The sequence below is a fragment of the Neofelis nebulosa genome, chromosome 2 (assembly GCF_028018385.1).
Source record: "Neofelis nebulosa isolate mNeoNeb1 chromosome 2, mNeoNeb1.pri, whole genome shotgun sequence".
Lineage (NCBI taxonomy): Eukaryota > Metazoa > Chordata > Mammalia > Carnivora > Felidae > Neofelis > Neofelis nebulosa.
Window position 1 is genome coordinate 150,170,379 of NC_080783.1, and position 23,633 is coordinate 150,194,011.

Consider the following 23,633-nt stretch of genomic DNA (forward strand, 5'->3'; position numbering starts at 1 on the left):
GTCACTCTGCCCAGAGCACTGCACGCTCTCCACGTGCGCCTTGGGGCTGATGTGAGGTGTGCACCTGCGGCGGAATACAGGTAACGTCAGGTCCGGGTCCACCGAGGTCCCCCACCTGCGCACGGCTCGCTCGCTCCCCGCTCCCTCCGCCGCCTCCACGAGCCCACTCCTCGTGCGGTGCTCGCCACTACAACCCCCACCTAGGCTGCCGCAAAACCCGAGAGCGCCGGGGTGGGCGCGCGGGCTGCGCGCGGGCCGGCGCCGGGAGCTCTGGGCATGCTCAGTCGCGCGGGCAGGGCTCCGGGCGCGAGCGGGGCTCTTTCTGCATCACATTCATCTGCTGCCAAGGGAAGCCGCCGGGCGCTCGCAGGCTCTGCGCGCTGCCCGCGGGAGGACCCGGCCGCCGCGCCCCCGCCGCCGCCCCGCAGCCTCCTGGAGCCATGGCAGCGCTCGGCCACCCCGCCGCCTTCGGCCGGGCCACCCATGCCGTGGTGCGGGCGCTGCCCGAGTCCCTCTGCCAGCACGCGCTGAGGCGCGCCAAGGGCGACGAGGTGGATTTCGCCCGTGCCGAGCGGCAGCATCAGCTCTACGTGGGCGTGCTGGGCAGTAAGCTGGGGCTGCAGGTGGTGAAGCTGCCAGCCGACGAGAGCCTCCCCGACTGCGTGTTCGTGGAAGACGTGGCCGTGGTGTGCGAGGAGACGGCCCTCATCACCCGACCCGGGGCGCCGAGCCGGAGGAAGGAGGTGAGTGTCCGCCCGGCCACGCGAGGGGCGCGGCCGGGGACGCGCACCGGTCCCTCCCCCGCCGCCCGCGCCCGCGCCCCAGTTGCAGGCGGAATCGCGGAATTGGCCCCCGGGCTAGTTTAAAACTTCTCATTTGGGGGAGAGGGTGTGTCTGAGAGAGAGAGTCAGAGAGAGAAAGAGAGAGAAGTTCATTGTTCACGCCTCCGGGCTGTCGGCACAGCTTGGGTGCCTCCAGGACGACCCGACTGAGTGTGGTTGTGCGGACTCCGGCAGGTGGGTGGGGTGGGAAATCCACCTCACAGACATTTTTATTTGGAAAGATTAAACAGTGGCAAAGACGATGCAACTCGGAGCGTCTCCGAGGGAGCAGGGGCAGGGAGGGTGGCTGTTCCAGGCGGGCGGGCGGATGCCGGGCGAGGACTCCGGGAGGGGGTGGGGGGCAGCGCCAGTGGGTGACACTGAAGCCCCCTAGCCTTGCCTAGGGTTTTCGGACCAGCGCGGGGCAGATGAACTAAGCGGGTGTCGGCGCCCACAGACCTAGGGCGTCCCGAGTTACTTTTGAGTGGTGAGGAGTGAGTCCAGCAGATTGTAAGGAGAATGGTTTGTTGGTGAGCTGTGAATAATGTGTTCGTGAATAGGCTAGGTGTGAAAAGCTGTACTCAGGGTAGGGTGCTGGGGGTGTGTGTCTGTGTTTAATTAGAAATGGTTGTTTCACAGATTCCATGATCTTTATTCTCTGTGTTTTTAAACTTCTAACAATTAGAGCTTTTTGTGTTCTCAAGGAAAAGGGACTCCTTTAAAATATTGCAGCTTGGGAAAATGGCTGTGATTGCTTTAAACCCGAGGTAGGTTGGTGGAGAGAGACAGAGTGAGAATGGATTTTAAAAAGCCATCTGGGCTGGGATTCCCCTTATTGCCCGGCTAAGAGCCCAGGCTCAAGACTCTCCGTTGCTATTGCATCGAGTGGCACTGCAAGAAGCTGGTGTTTTCTTTCATATCTGGGCGGTTCGGGATTTTTTTCTTCTATTTTGTCTTTATTCAATTCACGTTGGAAATGCCCCCATAGAGCTTATGGTTAAAATATGCTTGTTCTAAGGACGCCTGGGTGGCGCAGTGGGTTAAGCCTCCGACTTCGGCTCAGGTCATGATCTCAAGCCTCGCATCAGGCTCTGTGCTGACAGCTCAGAGCCTGGAGCCTGCTTCGGATTCTGTGGCTCCCCCTCTCTCTGCCCCTCCCTGGCTTGCTCGCTCTCTCTCTCTTTCTCTCTCAAAAATAAATAAACATTAAAACAATTTTTTTTAAATATGCTTATTCTACACATGCTTCGCTAGTTAGTTGATAGAACCATACATGGGCTGAAAGAATAAGCATATTCCACTTAATTCTTACTGAGACAATTTATCTTTTTTTCCACCCTGCCTTAGCAGAAAACAAAAAGAGTAATGGGTCTTTTTCACTTTACCTTTTTATTTTCTTTGCCACACCTTTGGGTTTGTGAGATGGCCCACTCTATCTTAAACTGATAAGCATGTAACGCCATTTGAATACTTTCTAGTATGTCCTAGGCCATATGACACAATTGTGGTTTGTTTTTAAAAGAGTAAAAGATTTCAGAAACCTTTTCAAAATGGTACTCATTTGATGAAAGTAATCCAATTTCCTGTCAACATACTGTCACATATTTAATCATCCATTTCATTTTATTCCTGTAATAAAACCTTCCCAAGTTTGGCCTTCCCAATGCTAAAGTGGGCAGTGATCTTTCTCTGTCAGTTTTTGAGGCATACATTTTGGAACGGCTTCAGTCTTATATCCGTCTGGTGGCCCCTTGCCAGAGGCCACATAGTGTAGTGGGTAGGATCATCAGACTGCATCCAGTTCTGTGGCCTTGGGTAGTGTCTCTTGCCTCATTTTTCTCACCTGAAAAGTGGACATAATAATACCTATTTCATAAAGTGGTTGTAATAAATTTATTAATCTATCTGAAATTTATAGGATAGGACATTTCATGAATGCTGGTTATTATTCACTTAATATTAGGTCATGGATTTGCTTCTTCTTGAGCAGTGAGAAGTCTACTATATAGTGATGTGACATTACAGTGACATTTCTCCTTCCCAGGGTGAAGGGGAGTCATCTGCATACCTTAGGATCCATCCTAATCTGCTTTGTAGCACTTCCTCCCAGCTTGAGTTTCCTGCAGGTACACGTCGTTTCCCAAAAACACCTTTGCCATTGCACATGATCTGAATCAGCAGAGTAGCAGACCTTCCAGCTGGAGAGAGAAATATGGGCAGTTGTATTAGATGGGGTGCTTCTGGAAAGCAGGGCTATTCAGGGTGACTAACACTCTATGAAACTGCTCACAATACCAGTTTACTGCCTTAGTTGTTGAGTGAATAAATGAATAAATGAAATCCTAACTAGCTGATATTAACAAGCTGATAATAATTACTTCAAGGCCTTCTTTGTACTGTTGTATATATTTTTCATGCGATACTTGACTCTCTAACTGAAATTCCACAACGCCTAAGGCATTATTTTAAGATTATTGCCACTGATATCCTTGCCTTCTGTCTCCTTATTCTCCATTCCGTTCTTCACACTGTAACTAAGCTGGTCTTTCTAAAACTCAAATCTGATCCTGTCCCTGCTACGATGAAACTTCTTGAGGGACCCCTATTAAGCTTTATGAACCCTTTGAACTCGACTCTCTTGCTTTTCCAGCTTCAGTTGCATCTCTGACCCTACCCCAGGTGCCTACCAACCCTTTGGCTCAAGCCAGCTTCTTTCACTAAAGCTCACCATGCTGTTGCTTTTCTAGGCATACATTTCTCCTTTTTCTGGGACATTCTGCCTCTTTCCTCTTCTCCATTTTACCTAGCTGTTCCTATTCATGCAGCACTTCTCAGCTTACTGGTACCATTAATATTACTAGCTATTCTCTCTCGGGTGCTTGCCATCTGCCAAACATTGTGTCAGATTTATGTCACAGGTTTCACTGAATGCTCACATCAACTCTTAGAGCTCAGTGCTATCATTATTCTTACTTTCAAGTTGATGGAATTGAGGCTTAGATGGATTAAATCATTGGCCAGGATCATAGAGTAGAACCAGTGAAACCAGGATTTGAACTCAGGTTTGTAGGACTCAAGCTCTAGTCACAACCACTGTGATACTAGACAACCAAGTCTAGGGTTGGCTCTCCTTTTATGAGCACCTATGACTCTCTGCACTCCCTTCTGTGGTATTTGTCATAATTTATGGTAATGGCCTGTTTTACCTTTCTGTATCCCTCCACTGTTATGAAAACTGTCAGGGCAGGGATCACATCTACATTCTTCAACATTTTATAACCAGGACCTTGCACACAAAAGTCATGCAGCAAATATCTTTTTGAACAAGTGTGTCCATGACTTTAGGTCAACCTTAGATTTCCCTCCTTATGACATATTTGGTGTTTTGCAAGCATTCTCAATTAACAGAGCCCCAAAAGTTTCATTATAAGTGCAGGTGACTTATAACTGTTTTACTCTTCCTCTCCTTTCCCCTGACTCTGTCTCTTATTATTTTGCTTGTTTTTATAAAAATCCTGAGAAATCCTTCTTTATCAAAGCATCATGTTATATTTAATGACTTTTCTTTCTTGGAAGAAAGGACTGAGAACCGAACTCAAGAAAATAACCCTCTGTGAAAGGAGTGTTTGCCACAGTGGGGCCTCCCAAGATTAATAAAACACAGACACTATCTGCAGGAAGCTTAAGTTTTAGTGAAGAAAACTGTGTACAGAGTCAGCAAATAATGTTAAGTGTCTCATAATTCTGTGTCTTCATGAATAGGAATATTTTAATGTTTAATACTTTAAAGACAAATAAATTAGCTTTTAGAACTAGCCTTTTTTTTTTTTTTTTAGTTTTTGAGAGAGTGTATGTGCATGCTCATGTATAAGTGGGGGAGGGGCAAAGGGAGAGGAAAAGAGAGACTCTTTTTCCATGCCCACTGTGGAGCCCGACCAACACAGGCTCCATCTCGTGACTGTGAGATCATGACCTCAGCTGAAATTAAGAGTTGGATGTTTAACCAACTGAGCCATCCAGGCACTCGGAGAACCAGTCATATTTTAAATGAATCCAGCTTAATTTCTGAAGGAAAAAAAGTCAGTTTACAAATGTCAATGTCCTATAAACAAATACCTAAGAGCTAATGTAAGACAAGTGACAGGGTGTGAGAATTGGGTTTTTAAAAAATTAAAAATTTTGGATAAATTATACACTTCTGCAGTACTAAAATGAAAAGGTGTAAGAGGATAAATATGCAGTGAAGTTGTCTCCCTGCTCTTGTACCTGACTACCTGGTTCCCTTTCTTAGAGGCAACTTTTAATACCATTTTCTTGATTTTTCCTTCTAGCAGGTTTTTAGTACCTAATAAATGATTAACTGACAAAGGCTACTCAAGCAAAATTGTAAAGTATATCCTGTGCCCTTTAACCCCTCTTTGAGAGTTATTTTATCCTTTACCAGGTATCAAGGATTGGTATGTGGAATATTTTGTCTAGGAGAGAAAAAAAACAGAAACTCATTCTCACAGTGTGAGAATGGCTTTAATTATCCTTTCCTGGACCATTTGCATTTTTAGGGACCTCTTTAGGAAGGCAATGCATAGCACAGTAATAAATCTCAAAAGTGGAATTAGACATTAAGGTAGGGCAGAGAGGTATAAATGGAAAGAGTGAGCAATACATATTTCGATAGAAATTCCCCTTTTATTAGAGCACTTAACTGTTTGGATCTACGTATTTTGGCCCTGGGTATATTCTTTGGTTAGGCTAAAAGCATAACCCTTTTGATCCCAGAGGCAAATTGAATATGAAACCAATGTCTAATGACTAGCTAACATGTGCCAAGTTATGTGTGTCTGTGAATTGCAAAACATGGTATTATTATTAGCTCTATTTAAAAGAAGGAAACTGAGGCTTAGGTAACCAGAGTTAAGTAAGTTGTCCAAAGACACACAACTAATAAGTGACAAAACTGAGATTTTCATGAAAATATGAAGGTCATTTTTGCTTGAAGTGCTTGTAGCCTGTTGTGGTTAATCATAACAGAACATTAAATCAATACAAAACAACTACCTGAATCCCATTTTATACAGCTAACAATACATGATCTCAGTTGGATATTAACGAAGTGAATGTTTTACTTCTGTCATCTCATAAATGAGAGTAGATTATTTTCATTTTAGTTAAAAAATAATTATCTGGTCATTTACATGAAACACCAGAATTATTTTATTTTATTTTTTTTATTATATGAAATTTATTGTCAAATTAGTTTCCATACAACACCCAGTGCTCCTCCCAAAAGATGCCCTCTTCAATGCCCATCACCTACCCTACCCTCCCTCCCACCCCCCATCAACCCTCAGTTTGTTCTGTTTTTAAGAGTCTCTTATGCTTTGGCTCTCTCTCCCACTCTAACCTCTTTTTTCTCTTTTGTTTTCCCTTCCCCTCCCCCATGGGTTTCTGTTAAGTTTCTCAGGATCCACATAAGAGTGAAAACATATGGTATCTGTCTTTCTCTGTATGGCTTATCTCACTTAGCATAACACTCTCCAGTTCCATCTACGTTGCTACAAAGGGCCATATTTCATTCTTTCTCATTGCCACGTAGTACTCCATTGTGTATATAAACCACAATTTCTTTATCCATTCATCAGTTGATGGACACGTAGGCTTTTTCCACAATTTGGCTATTGTTGAGAGTGCTGCTATAAACATTGGGGTACAAGTGCCCCTATGCATCAGTACTCCTGTATCCCTTGATGAAACCCCAGAATTGCCTAGGCACAATTTGTCCAGAATTGTGTTGTTTACCAGGAGGCTGGACGATTGCTTTTTTTAAATGCACACATTTCCTCAAACTTCTTTTTAACATCAGGTGAGAAAACTGCCCTAAGCCATAATTAGAAATTACTCTTACTCTCACCAAGATGGAAGGTGAATGTGCTGGAGGCTCTTTCCATGGCAGCGGATTAATAGTTCGTGATAAACTTCACCTCCAACTGGATAGAACAACTGCTCCTTTTCAGGATGTTTCTTTTTTGACTCTACTTGGCCTTGGCAATGAATGTTTGGAAATTGATATGTCTTGGAAACTGGAATACATCTATTATATAATGCATTCTATTCCCATGCAGTTGATCTTGAAAGCCTTGAAAATAAAGAACGTAATGATGAGTAGGGAGTGACTTCTATTAGATACTATTAGCTGAAAATGAGCTTTCTGCAGAGATTCCTAGAATCATTAGAGAATCGTTATAAAACTAAGAAGGCAGAGATGGATCCCTATAATTCAGATATGCTGGAAAATTGCTTTTGCATGTATTTAAATTCTTGTTGAGCTCATATTTCCTCAAAATTAGTTTTATTAGAGTAATGATGTGTATCTATCCATTACTATATGCCTCAACACAGAAAAATGTACTTAAGACTTTCGAACAAATAGATTTACCTTCCATTGATTTTGCCTCATAAATAAATTATTCATGGCCTCTTATGAATCTCACTATAAATTTGGAGATGCATGTTTAAAAACTGAGTGCTGGTTGTTACTTATTTTACTGGCATTTGCTGTTCAACTCTGTAACCACTTCAGAAAGCCTCATTTTCTAACTGGACATGTGGTAGAGTTCATTCTCCTGCTCAAGGGGTATCATAATTAAAGTTAAAATAACTGAAATTTTAATGAGAGAAAGAGAAGTTTCATTCCTATCTTGTATAGAACATGGTGTGTTGTTCATTCCAGATAGTCAATAAATATTTACCATAAATAAATCCCCAGTGTTCCATCACAATGCTCCCCTCACCTTTGAAGTTAGCTTTTATTGCTTTCCCTAAACTGATATGAGGTATTAAATCTGTTAGAGTCCTCAGGCCTGTTTCATAAGTAGGCACTTTTCATCCAAATGGACAAGCAGGAGTAGTCTCAAACAACAAATCCCATTTAAAATGCGTGCATATGATGCCACCCTAGTTCACTTCATCATTGTCAAACAGTTTAATAATGTACATTGTCTTCCTGAAGCTGAGTGCTGAAGGAGCAGTAGTATCACATGGAAAGAATAAATCATCAGACTTTAGACTCCTGTTTCTAAATGTTTAGGTCATCCAAGCAAGTATGACCAGAGGAAAAAACACAGCAGACTAAAAAGATGAAAGTATACATTATTACGGGGTCGGTTTAAATCACTGTGGGCAAACTTAACTTAGTTTATGTTAGCAAATTAAAGAGAATACAACCTCTAAGCTGCTTTTGCAAGTAGGTGCGCTCATAGGAGGAAATTGTCATTATAGTGAAGATGAATACATCAGTATGTTGCTTTATTTGAATATGTGTGATTAAATAAACCTTTGCCTTAATTAAAAATATTTATTTGATTTCTTTGTTCTTGTTTCAGAAATATTAGAGTTTTCTAATTTGCTTACAGGTCCTGTTCAGAGGGGACATGGAGGGTGAGAGAAGGATAAGAGATATGGAAAAATTGATGGGGCAATGTTGATAACTTACATTTGTGAGATGAGATGAGGGTTTGATGAATAAAAAATACTGGTTTTTATTCAACCTGAAACATTATACTTGTCCTACTTAATTAACCAATCATATAAACTCATGCCTCACTAATGATGATCCATTATGAGATGAAGCTGAATTATGAGTGCATGATTGCATTAAAAATGACTGTGCTTCTGAAGGTAAAGCAATAGTAGTTGCATGACTCCTGTATGTTTAGGCATTCAACAACTGTCTCCTACATGCCAGACCCAACGTTTGGTGCTAGGGAGATAGAGATGAATTAGATCTCACTGCTACCCTCAGGATCTCACAGTTCACCAGGGATGCAGACTGGTGGCAGATGCTTGGAGAACAAGGGGAGAGGTTTCACGACAGAGTTCTCTCTGGTGCTATGGAAACTCCGAGGAGGTATATCTGACCCACACCAGGACTTCTCAGAAGAGATTATTGAGCTAGAAGTAATGGGAGAAGTCAGAGAGGACAGCCTTCCAGAGATAGAGAGCACTATGAAGTAGAATGAGGGTGATACTCCAGTAAAAATTAATTTCATTAATGTTGAAAAGGATGCAGGATTGAAAAAAGCCCACCTATGCCCTCTCAGAACTTTGAGATTTTGGATCTGTAGCTCCAAGTTCACCAAGAGAACTATATCCTTAACTGTATTTCCTGTTTGGGGCCTAAAGGGATTTGGTTCCCTAGCACAACCTATTCCTAATTGTCCACTTATTTCTTGAGGTTGCTAGCATGCCATTTTGCAGACGCAGTAATTTTTCCTCTTTGGCCCCAAATTTGTCACATTAGGATGTATCAGGCAAATATGACATCCCATAGTATATAGATATATATAACATTATCCAGTCAAGATAAGAGAAAACTATTTCCTCTTTGCTGTCAAAATGTGGTTTTATTTACAAATCTCTCCATCTTGGCAGAGTTGAATTTTGTACATGCTGTGAAAGGCAACGTGGTAGGGATATAACGCCATCCTAGAGGTTAGGGGATGCCGGTTTTGACTTTTTGCCTTGATATGAATATCTAGTATTCTTTACAATTTGGAGATGCTCTGCTTTCTTTCTGGATCTCAGGTCATGTTGAGATGGGACATGGTGGGTGAGAGAAGGATAAGAGATGTGGAAAAATTGATGGGGCAATGTTGATAATTTACATTTGTGAGGTGAGATGAGGGTTTGATGAATAAAAAATACTGGTTTTTGTTCAACCTGAGACATTATATTTGTGCTACTTAACTAACCAATCATAAACTTATGTCTTGCTAGTGATACTCCATTATGAGATGAAGCTCAATTTACTCTGTTTCAAAAGCTCAGCTTCCTTAACCATTCATAACATACTTGAAAAGTTTTTTTGTATAGAAAGCTTTAGATAAAAGCCATTGGAAGAGTATAATATCCCTAGACCCACACAATTTCTATCATCCCATGACTTTCATCAGTGTCTGCCGGTTGATGTGTCTGTGGTAAACGTGGATCAATGGCCTGAAGAAATGAAGAGCAAGTGGATATGAAATATGTTCTGGAAACTGTGTTTTCTGCTAGACATGCCCATGGCAGTTCTTTCTTATAAACTCTTCTTACATATGTGTTGATTTCCACTCCTGGTGCTACATTTTGAGCTCTGTTTTCTAAATTTTGACTTTTGTCTTCCAAAACTGCATGTTATTTTTCTGAATAAAGAAAGAAAAAAGATAGCCATTTAAATGTAGCTTTTCTGTAGTTACCTATGTATAATTTTTAAAATATAATTTATTGTCAAATTGGTTTCCGTATAATACCCAGTGCTCATCCCAGCATGTGCCTTCCTCAATACCCATCACCCTCTTTCCCCTCTCCCCCACCCCCTATCAACCTTCAGTTTGTTCTCAGTATTTAAGAGTCTCAATGGTTTGCCTCCCTCCCTCTCTGTTTGTAACTATTTTTTCCCCATCCCCTCCCCCATGGTCTTATGTTAAGTTTCTCAAGATCACACATGAGTGAAAACATATGGTATCTGTCTTTCTCTAACTGACTGATTTCACTTAGCATAGTACCCTCCAGTTCCATCCACGTTGCTGCAAATGGCCAGATTTCATTCTTTCTCATTGCCAAGTAGCGTTCCATTGTATATGTAAACTACATCTTCTTTATCCATTCATCAGTTAATGGACATTTAGCCTCTTTCTATAGCTATGTATAATTTAATATTGTTAAAAGTAAGATATTGATGTAATTATTTTTAAAACTTGGAGGTATGCTTGTGGTAAACTTGGACATTCTTTGTCTGAAATCATTCAAAGAGCTAAAATTAATAATCTTGTTGCAGTTAAAAGATACTAATGGAAGAAAAACACATCCACTTTATTCTCTTAATTGTTACTATTTTTTTTTTTTTAGTCCTAGGGAACCATCATTTTACAAAGAAAGAACTATAGTTCAGCTTTGGGTCATATTTTAGGTCACTTGTGATATAAACATTTTCAAATTCAAGAGTTTTCTGTGGAGAAATTAAAATCTAGTGCTTTATTTTGAGGTACTGAAACCATTTTGCTCTTGCTTTTGGCATTCTTCTGACTTTTCTTATGCCATCTTAGTCCTCTAGCAGGGACCCAGGTTTTCCAGCTCCTCTTCCTGCAAAAAATACAGTGTTGAGAGAGAGAAGTACCCTAGTCACAAAGGGTACTGATTTCATTTTTACATTACGCTCAAACTAAGCATCTCTAAAGCTTTCAGCCTCCCCTAGTCTCCAAGCTTCCCCAGGCCACCCCATGTGAGTAGTTTAACAACGAATAGAGCACAGCTTCAAGACAAGGCTTCTTGTATAGTTGTGTGTGTGTTTTCAAAGTGCTGCTCTCCAGCCATCATAGAGGGGTCATGAAATCAATTCAGTGGGTCATGACCAGCCCTTTTATTTTTATTGTAACAGAATCAATAGAAAATGTCAGAGTGCACTGCAACATAGTAGGATAAATACAGTGTCGTGAAACTTTTTTCATTTTGATACATTTGTGTTTGTATGTATAGTAATTACGTATATAAAATACATTCCTTGCTGTAGATAATTGGCAAAAAAAAAAAAAAAAGTCAAACCCCCCTGTATCTCCTTTCAACCAGATTGCACCTTTTAGCCTCTTCATAGAAATTCTGGAGGACCATGCCTGTTGTCCAGTTGGGATCTGGGAATCATGGCAAAAATCCCAAATGTTTATGTATATCAAGTCACATTTTATTTCCATTTACCTAGGTTAGAAATGGAACCTTCTGGCTATTTGGACCCCTGTCCATTCAGGGGAGAAAAAAAAAAGTTTATTTGAGGAACATGAGGAGGAGAAAGACGGTCAACTCCACCATTTTCTAGACACTGATTCTGCCTCTCCTTTGGTAACATTCTAAGCCAGTTAAGGGAAGGTTACATTGATTAAAACGGGCAAGCATGGTTTCCATTTGAATGGGCACCTTTTTCATTTTTTTGAGAGTGGATTCTGTGGTGGCGCCACAGAACTGAACCACAGAGTTCCTTGCATCCAGAGGGGTGACTCCTGACATTTTCCTGCCAGCAGCCTCCAGGTGAAAGCTATCTGCATTGACCCCAGGAAGCCTCAGTGTCTAATGTCAGGATTTCCATTCCACTAGAGATGGAAACTCAGAACACTTTTCTGTTGTTGTTCAAAGAACCCCAGAATATGTCAAAACGCAGAATCTCCTAAAACATAATTTTAATGTTCACATCATTTTCAGAACACTGACTAAAGGCCTAGCAGGGACCTTGAAAATCACTGGTTTCACCATTTTTCTTTCACACTTGTGCAACACTGAATAGGTGTAAATCCAGCCTTTACAGAAGAACGCCCAAATGAAATTTAATTTTCTTCCTCAAGTAACCCATTTCAGCAATATTTGTGAGTGTTGGTGCTCATTAAGTATGAGTCATTTGGACTGACATACAGGTTTAGGTTCATTCTGACAAAGTGTATTTGGTTAGGAACAAGTTAGTCTGTGATTACAGGAAAACGGTACCCTATTTCCAATGGTAAACCCCACCCCCACCCCCTTCACAGCTGAGCAGCCTAGTCCTGAGAGTGGAGTGTACTCTCACACCTGCTCTTTTGTCCCCCTCAAAAGGAGTGCTGTCAAGATTTCGGTAAGGGAATGATAATAGAGGCAAACAGTGTATTGCTGTGATTGGAGAAATTGTGTGTTTGTAGAAAAAGGGCTTGGAATTGTGCATCTTGGAACTATGTTTACGTGAGAAAAAAATGGGTAGTGCAATTGTCATGTCTATGACAACATTTTTCTTTGTGAGCACTGAGCTGGATAACTGAAGCCTCGGAGTGGTTTGCAAGAGAACTGAGGACGAATATTGCTTCTAATCTGGTCCCCAGAGAGAAGCTTCTTGGTGAGGGGGAGAAGGAATGGGGATTTAGGCTGGAACACTTTTTTGAAAGTAAATGACGAAAAACATACAAGACGTTGCCCGCTGGCCTCAACGTGGCTGAGGGCTCAATTAGGATTCAATCCACGCTCCCTGAAAACACTTGCCTGCCCTGAGGTCAGCCTAATGACTGGAAACTCTGCAAATGTAACAGCTACTGTCCCTTGGACTGTTTTCAACACACAACATATGCACATACAGTTTATACACACTCAGTATCAAGTTTGGATAAAATCAGTTTTCTAACAATGTCTTCCTTGTGTATAATGCTTGGTAGTGATGCAGATCATCAAAACCGATTAGAGAGATTCTTGAGTTACATTATTTTGGTGGACCACTATCCAGGAGAAATATTTTTTTTTTAATGAATTCTGCTTTTTCACTGGGCTCTCTCAGCCCAGGATCACCTCTATATTATCATCCTTCCTTCCTCTTGATGTCACCCCTTTTTAGAGCTGTCAATGGAGGAGAAAGGGTGTATGCAGTTCCTGGAACTTTCTTACCCTTCCTTACCCTCCTCTTGTTGGGGAGTTCCTTTAACACCATGGATTTATCCTCATATTCTGGGTCTGGATAGTGATTTTCATATTGCAGGTTTCAACTCATAGGTGGATCATAAAGTCCACCTAGCAGGTCACTCTACTTTTTGTTTGCTTTCTTGCAAACGAACTAGAATTGAAAATACCGGAGCACATTCATTACCCATAAGACAGCCAGGTGTTTTTTCATTTACATACATACAAATATATACATGTTCACTAGTGTGTTGTGGGTTGTGATGTAAGATGTATTTGCCATTGAAATCTGCTTATCTAGGAGACCAAGATAAAACTTTAAAAAAGTACTAAAATTACCTTTTATTGACAGTCTTTGCTGTTTGCAGCAACAATAGAATTTTGGCATGTGTCAGAGGCACTGACTTTCATTGAGCAAATAGGCTGTTTGTCTCCTTTTATTACCTAGTAGGAAGGTAAAGCCACCTGTGTAAATGCAGCAAAATGCAGGAGATGGAAAGGAAGGGAAGAAAAGTAAACAGTGTAGATGGTAGGTTTTGAGTTCTTCTCAGTAAGTAGGCATTTCAAATATTAAGGACTCCTTCACATAAATGCTATAGAGTATTTCCGTACTCTTAGACATATCTTCATTTGTACACCAAATTATGACGATGTGTTATTACAGGCCAGGATGGCAGGTGTTTAGAAAGCACACCTGTTATTAAAAAAGCCACATTTGGGGCGCCTGGGTGGCTCAGTCGGTTAAGCGTCTGACTTTGGCTCAGGTCACGATCTCACAGACCGTGAGTTCGAGCCCCGCGTCGGGCTCTGGGCTGATGGCTCAGAGTCTGGAGCCTGCTTCCGGTTCTGTGTCTCCCTCTCTGTCTGCCCCTCCCCCGTTCATGCTCTGTCTCTCTCTGTCTCAAAAAAAAAAAAAAAAAAGTTAAAAAAAAAAAAAAGCCACATTAGGGACGCCTGGGTAGCCCAGTCAGCTAAGTGACAGACTCTGGATTTCGGCTTAGGTCATGATCACATGGTCTGTGATTTTGAGCCCCCGCGTTGGGCTCCACGCTGACAGTGAGGAGCCTGCTTCAGGATTCTCTGTCTCCCTCTCTCTCTCTCTCTCTCTGCCCCTCCCCACTCACAGTCTCCCTCCCTTCCCCCCCGCCCCAAGAACAAATAAACATTTTTAAAAAATAAATAAAAGGGCCACATTAGAACCCAGTACATTTTTATGTTTTGTTGACCCCAGCCTCACTTCTACCCATTCTACTGTCCCATGCCCCGCACTGATCTGCCCATCGGCATCTTCAGTGTGCCCCACTCCCTAAATCCATCGTCACTTGAGGTGCCAGATCATCTCAGGTGCCTCAGTCATTGTCATTCTCAACATGCATACCCATCACACAGAATCTGGTACCTAGAGACATGTCCTTTTAAACTGCCTCAGGAGGCAGACTGATTCCTGTGACATTCCTTGAGCTGTGCTTTTTCCTCCTTTCCATTGCCTTCAGGGGTGGAAGAGGACAGCTATGAATTTAAATTATGGTTCCACTGCTTATTAGCTGTGTAGCCTTGAGCAAGTTGAGCTTCAGTTTCATCCTCTGTAAAAATTGGGGGGGGGGGGGGGGTGACGATCTGTAACTTTGTTAGGATGCCTATATGCATTAACATGTTAAAGTGCCTAGCAGTACTGTGCACAGAGTAGCTCTTCTGTCAGTGATAGTCCCTCCTCTTTTGTTATCTGCTTTCTGTATTTCTAGAGAGCTGTCAGTCAGTTAAGCCCCTAAGGTGGAGACTGTGCTTTACTCTTGCTACTTCCCACCCTGAAACTAAAGATCTCCATCCCTTTGGCTTCAGCCTTGCTGCCCGTAACCCTTTAGACAATAAGACTCTGCCTAGCAATTGGGATTTGTGGCTCTTTTTGCACCCCTATGCTGGCTTAACCTGAAACATGTCAGAAGGTTGGGAATACCATTAGAACATATGCTTGAGCCTGCTTGGGCAGCTGGATCAATCCCCCAGCACCTATGTGGCTACTATACAGGCAGGTCTGATGAGGGCACTAGCTTTCTCTCCACTTCACTTTTGTAGGAGTAAGTCATCCTTAACTGAATCAAAAGATACTGCCCTTTCCATAATTCTTCTTCATACCCTGGTCTTCTAGGTAAAAGAATACTTAGAGAATCTCTTCCTTTCAATTTACCATTTGATCCTGAACTGTTCATTTATGGGTGTTTAGATTTGAATTCACATTTCTAGTATCTGTATATTTAATATGTTTTCCATTTTTAAGGACTTTAAATTTTTATTTTATTAAATTTTTTATTATTACCCTTTTTATTGAAGTATAGTTAACATATAATTTTATATTTTAGGTGATACAACATAGTGATTCAACAACGCTATATATTGCACAGTGCTCAAGAGGAGAGTAGCCACTATACAACATTATTACAATATTGTTATTATTTTTATTTTAGAATAGTTGACACGCAGTGTTACATTAGTTTCAGGTATACAACATAGTGATTCAACAAGTCTATATGTTATGCTATGCTCACCACAAGTGTAGCTACCATCTGTCACCATACAGTGTTCTTACGATACTATTGACTGTATTCCCTATACTGTACCTTCTTTCCCTGTGAATTATTCATTCCTTAAGTGGAAGCCTGTGTCTTCCACTCACTTTTACCCATTTTGCCCATCCCTGTACTCTCCTTTCTGGCAAACATCAGTTTGTTCACTGTATTTATGGGTCTTTTACTGCTTTGGGTTTGTTGTTGTTGTTGTTGTTGTTGTTGTTGTTGTTGTTGTTCATTTGTTTGGTTTTTTAGATTCCACATATAAATGAAATAATGTGGTATTTGTTTTTGTCTGACTTACTTCATTTATCATGAATGATACCCTCCAAGACCATCTGTGTTCTCACAAATGGCAAGATCTCATTCTTTTTTGTGACAGGATAATATTCCATTATATATACACACATACACACATATATATACATTATACACACACACACACACACACACACACACACACACATCTTCTTTATCCATTCATCTGTTGGTGGTGACTTGGGTTGCTTTTATATCTTGGCTGTTGTAAAGCTGCAATAAACATAGAAGTGTGTATATTTTTTTGAATTAGCATTTTCATTTTCTTTGGGTAAATAGCCAGTAGTGGAATTACTGGATTATATGGTAATTCTATTTTTAATTTTTTGAGGAATTCAACTGCTTTTCATAGTTGCTGCACCATTTTACATTCCTGTCAACTGTGAAGCAAGAATTCCTTTTTCTCCACATCCCTGTCAATACTTGGTATTTCTTGTCTTTTTTGATCTAGCCATTCTGATATCTTATATTGTGGTTTTGATTTGCATTTCCCTGATGATTAGTGATGTTGAGCATCTTTTCACATATGTGTTGGCCATCTGTATGTCTTCTTTGGAAAAATGTCTGTTTAGGTTCTCTGCCCATTTTTTTGATCAGAGTATTTGTGTTTTGGTGTTGAGTTATATAGGTGTATATCTTGGATATTAACCCCTTATCAGATATATAATTTGCAAATATCTTCACCCATTCAGTAAGTTGCCTTTTTGTTGTTGATGGTTTCCTTTGTTGTGCAAACCAAAATAAAAAGCTTGAGCACATTGAGCATGATGTTAGCTGTGGGTTTTTTATATGTGGCCTTAATTATGTTGAGGTATGTTTTCTCTAAACCCACCACTTTTTTGAGAGTTTTTATCATGAATGGATGTTGAATTTTGTCAGATGTTTTTTCGGCCTATATTAAGATGATCATGTGATTATTATCCTTGATTTTGTTAATGTGGTGTGCTACATGGATTGATTTGCAAATATTGAACCAACCTTGCCTCCCTGGAATAAAATCCACTTAATCATAGGGAATGATATTTTTAATGTGTTGTTGAGTGTGGTTTCTTAATATTTTGTTGAGGATTTTTACATCTATGTTCTTCAGGGATATTGCCCTGTAGTTTTTGTTTGTTTGGGTTTTTTTTTTTTTTTTTTGGTTTTGGGGAGGTTTTTGACAGTGTCTTTGGTTTTGGTATTGGGGTGATACTGACCTTATAGAATGTATTTAGAAGCTTTCCTTCCTCTTATGTTTTTTGGAATAGTTTGAGGAAAATTGGTATTGACTCTTCTTTAAATGTTTGGTAAAATTCACTTGTGAATCCATCTGATCCTAGACTTATGTTTTTTGGGAGTTTTTTAATTACTGATTTATATGTTCACATTTCGTATTTCTGATTCAGTTTTGGAAGATTGTATGTTTCTAGAAATTTTTGCATTTCTGCCAGGTTGTCTCATTTATTGGTGTATAATTTTTTGTGACAGTCTCTTATAATCCTTTGTATTTCTGTGGTGTTGATTGTTACTTCTGTCCTATTTCTGATTTATTTATTTATTTATTTATTTAGGTACTCTATTTTTTCCTTTAAGAACTTTAAAAATTCTTCTTTCATTGCAAGGTGAAATTACACCTAGAAATGAGTCTTGGTTTCACTTCTCAGTTATATCATCTTTGGCAATTCACAAGTTTTAGTTTCTACTGAAATATTTCTTCCTCCTTCCCAAGGATGTTGAAGACCAAAGTATACTGAATACTATGATGCCTTATACAAATGTGATTACACTGGTAACATTGTTATGGTAAATGATAGACTGTACATAATGATTACAGTAACTTTATTACTTATGGACTAGAGATGACTAGCTTATTCTTGAAGATGTCTCTGACTAGATCTGAGCAGTGTCACTTGCACTGTGACCACTAAGCCCTGATACCCTTTTAGGAGGAGCCCTGATAGAGGCACACTTAAAAAGCTTTAGTCAACTCTAAAGACCCAGATCTACTCTGGAAACTCTAAACTCAGGCAGATAAACTTTGGGTACAGTTTTGTCATTCTGTAAAAAAAGATAGCATGCCTCTTATTCATTTAATTGTTATTGAGTGCCTGCTATATGTAAAACTGATAAAGTAAACAAATACGATGCCCACCCCAGTGGAACCTTATCAGGGAGTCTAAGTGGGGAGATAACCATAAAATAAACAATCACAAATATACGCATATTTAAAAACAGTAAATACTGTAAAGGAAAAGGATGTTTTACTTCATAAGGTTGTAAAAATAAGAGACCTTTGCTGGAAAGGACTTGAGTATCAGTTTTTACATACACCTCTTATTAAATAGTAGGTAGTAAATGTTCATTGATCAAATGATAAATAACTGGTCTAATATAATGTTACCAGAGATACTCCCTCAGGCAGTAAAGAGGTAGATTGGCATTGAGGGGGCACCTGGACTAGGAAGTCTTAAAACGTCTCTACTTAAAAGCTGTGTAGCTAAGAGCTAGCAGATGATTGCTGTGGACTTTAGGATTCCCATCTGTTAACTGGGGATAATGCTGCTCTTTGTCATTCTCTATTGTCTTGAGCTTTAAACAGAGAAGTGGGGTGCCTAGATGGCTCAGTTGGTTAAGTGTCTGACTCTTGATTTAGGCTCAAGTCATGATCTCATGTTCATGGGATCAAGCCCCATGTTGGGCTCTGTGCTGACTGTGCAGAGCCTGCTCTGGGTTCTCTCTCTCCATCTCTCTCTGCCCCTCTCCCACTCATGCATACACCTGCGCAAATGTTCTCTCTCTCAATAAATAAATAAACTGTAAACTTAGCACCTGTAGGAACTGGGCCACAGCCTGCCCTGCCACAACATCACAACATCTGGAGATGGGTCCCTAGTCCCACAGTCCTCTCTGTAGAAATCTTAGAACCAGCTCTTGAGGGAGTCCCGTAGCTTGCCTGATGTGGGTCTCAGACCTTTGATAGCAGGATCTATAGCAATGGCACTGCGTATGGCTAGCTTTTGCCACGTGTTAAAGGATTACCTATTTTATGGAATTTCTAGGGAGAGCCCTCTGTTAGACCCAGGAGACTAATTGTGTGAGAATATGCACCCTATTAAAGAGTTTGGGAGCTAGATGGGTTTCAAGAACACATGTAACCACCACTTATTGTGTACTATGCTTGCTGCTTTGTCTACCCCACTTCATCTTACCCATACAGTTTCCCCCACTTGATGAATAGAGAAACTGAGGAGAGGCTATATGACTTGCTTAAGGTCACATAGTTACTAAGTAGTGAAACTGAGATGGACAGCCTGGTGTTTCTGACTCCAGGGCCTGAGCATTTGGCTACTATACTACAGAAAACACACAAGCAGCCATGCCAACCATTAGAGGATTTGGGTTAGCAAGACCCTCCCTGTTGATATAAAAACCAAAGTCACAGGTTTGATATCTCCAAAGGGCAATTGTCTAATCCACCAGTGAGGGCACCGAGAAGAATGAGAGAGACAAGGGATTCTGTGGCTGAAGACAACGTTTCAGCTCAGCAACTACCTATCCTTCTATCCCTCTATCCCCTAATCCATGAGGCTAGCCCAGAAACCTTGCCCACCTAGGAGAATCACAGAAGCTGGCCAGCATCTCCAGCCATGGACTTAGTCTGGGCTTGATATTTGTTGGCAGGGTTCCTCACCAAATAGTTAAGCAACCCATGGAGAACCTTGATCTTAACTTACAAACACAGAAAGGCATGCTGAGTAAGAGTCTGAATAGGAATCCTAAGATGGCCCCAGCTCAAGGAAGGAAACTCCCCTGGCTCTCTAGAGTAAAAAACAAGGGTTAATTCTATCCATACACCCACACTAACTCTTGCTCAGTCTTCCTGGAGACAAATCAAAGGAAAAATTATGTGAGTTATGCATGAAAGAGACAGATTATCACTTTTATTGACACAGATGTTCTTCTAACTCTGTGTGTGTCTCAGCTGACCCCAGGTCAACAATACAAACAATAATTAACACAAGCAGGCTGCAAACCTGTCTCATTCCTGTGCACCTGAGTTTTAGTTGAAGGAGCAGGGATACACATAGAAGCATGCCTGGATCTTACTGTCTTTGTATCTTAGAAGAGGGAGGGTAGGATGACATGCCTGGCTTTAGGTTCCAGCATCCCTCAACCCCATTAACTAAGACACTTGACTTCTGTGATGGCTTAGTTAAGCCATTGGCTCCTTACCCTTCCTCTCTCTCCAGTCTTGCTCTTGGGACTAGTATAACCCATATTTAATAAAATGAATACATTACCCACACTGTACAGCTCTGATTTTGTTCTTTTGAATATTCCTTCTCGCCTCTGTAGAGGACTTGAGTCCTGGCCTTGTACTCCAACCCCATGGGGACTTGCCTCTGGACTGCTCTGACTTCTGCACCCCGCAGTGTCCATCTCTCCACCACCATCACACATTTTTCCTCACCCTCGACCTCACCTCCCACTTGTTCCTGCCACCATGCTTTCTGGATATTCATTCTGTCCACCTGTGTAGATTTCTACCTACCAAATGTGTGTCTCTTCGTGCCTGGAACTAATTTTCAGGTTTATAGGTTCCTTCCAGTGCAACCTGCCTTCTCCTGGTTAATCCTTTCCCCCACAACAAACAACAGCATAATAGCATTTATCATGTGTTTATTGTGCATCAGCACTTTAAATCCATCCTTCTCATCAGCAGCCTTGGTCTTGTTCCTAACTCTTGGAGCAATCTGGCTATTAGCTGAGGAATTTAGAAGACTCCTTAGTCAATAGGTCAATAGTCAGTAGTGAGTCAACCTCATCATTTCTGCTGTTGGCCTTGTTCTGACATGACCCTTGCTTAAGTTGTGCCCCAGTTCCATTAACTGCATTTATATATTGATACCCTTTGCTGATTTCCTGCCTGGATCCCTGGTGAAAGACTTCAAGACGGACCTACAATCCTATATGGGAGGCCTCCTTAAGCTAACTGCCAAACCCTTTGGCTCCATGTTGTGCCAACCTTCTCATATATCTGCCTGGTAAATGTCAGGTCAGACACGAGCCTGCCTTATGCTGGGGTGAGCCCATCAGCATGCTCCCTTTTGCTGGAGTCTCTGATGCCACTGCCATTATGACTCTTCTTCCTTCTGCTCACAGTTAGAACCATCCCTGGTCACTGGTCTTGCCCTGGGGGACCATTCTGCTCTCTGGACCTCAGATGGAACACATGCTCTTATATTTTAAAGTATCTGTTAGGTCCAACCTATTGGGAAGTTTAGGGTAACATGACTTAACTAGGGCACACTCTTAATTTTCCTTCTCCCTTCCCACCTCCTATAGTAGTTAGCTATCAATAAATGCTACTTTTCTGACTCAATTTAACAAATCAGTCTGTTCTTGGAATTCTCACTAAACTGACTTTAGTATGATTTAGTAAAATGGCATTTGCTGGTAGGAAAGTAATCTCACAGTGTTTAATTAAGCAGATTAAAATGTGATTATCTCAATTGTCAAAACTGTTTTTGTAGATTTCCTGTGTTTTCTGTTGTTTTCTGTAAAAGAAAGATTATTCACATTATTGTAATTCCATACAGTGCAAAACTAGAACAAAGGAAGTGATGCAGATCCTTTAGCAGAAAGGTCATTTGAGTCATTGGAGTGTCCTGAACCATAGAGGGCACTTAGAGCCATTGTTGATGCACAGCACATTTCTTCAGATTATGACACCACTCATTTATGTAGAGGTTTTTCATCTGAATATTGGCACTTGAGACATACACTTGTAAACAAAGGCAGGTAGTGTGAGGAGGAAGTGAATCCTTTGTAGAACTCTAAAATAAGCCAGATCCTCAGAACATCTCACTCTTAATAATTCCTGACATTCTTTATCTTTTAGAACAGAGAGGATGGGGAGAATTAAAAAGTAGGATTAGCAATGCTAGAAACGTGAATTCTGATTGATGATCCAGGATAACAACTTCAAACTAACAGATCTTGATGTTCTCACAAGAAAGGATGATGAAGATTCTGGCTCCCAATCACAATTGGTCGATATTTGCTGCTGAACACAGCACTGCACAAGCTCTCTATGTCTTCCTTGGGTTAGAGAAAGTGATGAATTCAGGGGCACAGCTAGCTTGTTTTGATGACTGACGTGAGGAAAGAGGGTAATTTTGCAAAAGAGAAATCTTTCCAGAGTTTCCATTGAGGATTAGCCTGTTGAAATTCAGAGAACAAAGGCCGTGTAACTTTTGGTTAGCATTTTGCATAACTCAGAGTGACTAAATCTACAATTCCTGGTAACTCAATTTGAATCTTTGGCAAGCTTTGGAACTAGATAGGGAGCTATCAGATCTACCTCCAGGCTAAGATTAGCAATCATATTACTGGGTCAATGATTTTGCATTCTAGTCAGATTATTTAGATTGTTAAAAATCAGTCATGTCTGCTGAATGAAAAAGGAGGAAATTGTAAGAATATACCTAAACTGAAATCCCAAAATCATTTGGAACATGGAATCCCTCTTTTCCTCATGCTCTCTCTTTTCTCTGTGGGTCTGCTGTATCCTATCATGTTTTCTAATAACTTTAGCTTGCTTGTGGTCCAGAATTACCTTATATCCCCTTAACGTAGCTGCTGTATCAATGTAACTCAAATTTCTATTTCTCCATTTCCAACTCCCAAAGGGGGAGTCTCATGGCCCATATTAATTTTTTGAGCCAGGCAACCGAGTAGGTAGGTAGTTGGCCAGCCAGAGAATAGACTAGTTTTGTGTCAGGTGCCCATTATTGGTTCATTCAGCTGTGTTTTAGGGTCAAAGACCAGAGTAGGTTTGCTCAGAGCAGCAGAGTCTGTAGACAGGCAGATTCAGGCATATAAATAGGCAGTGGTTGGTGTCTCATATATGACTAGCTACCACCTGCTTTAAGTGAATCTGAACACTAAACTGTAGTGAAAGAAAAGTGCTCTGGATGAGGAGACCCCAGTCTGGTCTTTTTTCCTTTTGAATTTTTAAATTCAGTGAAGATGACCTCCTTTTCTCTCCTGGTGAAAGGTGGCCTGTCCTATATCCCTTCTCTCCTGCCTCCAAGTGAAAATTAAGACATAATATAAAAAACTATTGCTGCAAAGAGAGTGGCAACTGAGAAGGAGAAGAGCAAATGGAAAGAGAGAAGGAGAAAGAGAGTGGGGGAAGAACTGACTAGAGATGGGATCTTCACTTTGCACCCATAAACTTAATACATTTCCATGACGCTAAGCCATAAACTAGATGATTAGGGCTGACGTTGGGAGGTTTGAAGGAGATGGAGAGGGAGGGAGATGGAGTTTAAATAAGGGCGGAAGAATATGAAGGAGACAGTTTGGGATATGGGGCCTTTGTAGGTGGAAATTCCACCTTGGTGTCTTTGAAGTGCGATTGCCAAAGGATAGGATGAAAGGGGGACTAGAAACGAAGGTGAACCAGTGAGCAGGGCTGGCTTTCATCTTTCCCTCTTTCTGAAAGCACTCC

General features: G+C 41.0%; 1 protein-coding gene across 9 annotated transcripts in view; it reads left to right on the plus strand.

Annotated features, from left to right (window-relative positions):
• Positions 1–23,633, plus strand: part of DDAH1 (dimethylarginine dimethylaminohydrolase 1) — a 173,147-nt gene that overhangs the window by 29,189 nt on the left and 120,325 nt on the right. Inside the window, exon 1 of one of the 9 annotated variants that reach the window (XM_058716749.1) lies at positions 317–743. The exons of 5 other annotated variants lie outside the window; for them this stretch is intronic. In XM_058716749.1, coding sequence (XP_058572732.1) covers positions 441–743 — 303 coding nt within the window. In that variant the 5' untranslated portion in view covers positions 317–440. Of the gene's footprint in view, positions 1–316; positions 744–887; positions 1,017–23,633 lie in introns of those variants that run through there. 3 more of the 9 variants (XM_058716750.1, XM_058716758.1, XM_058716751.1) reach the window with 3 other exon arrangements.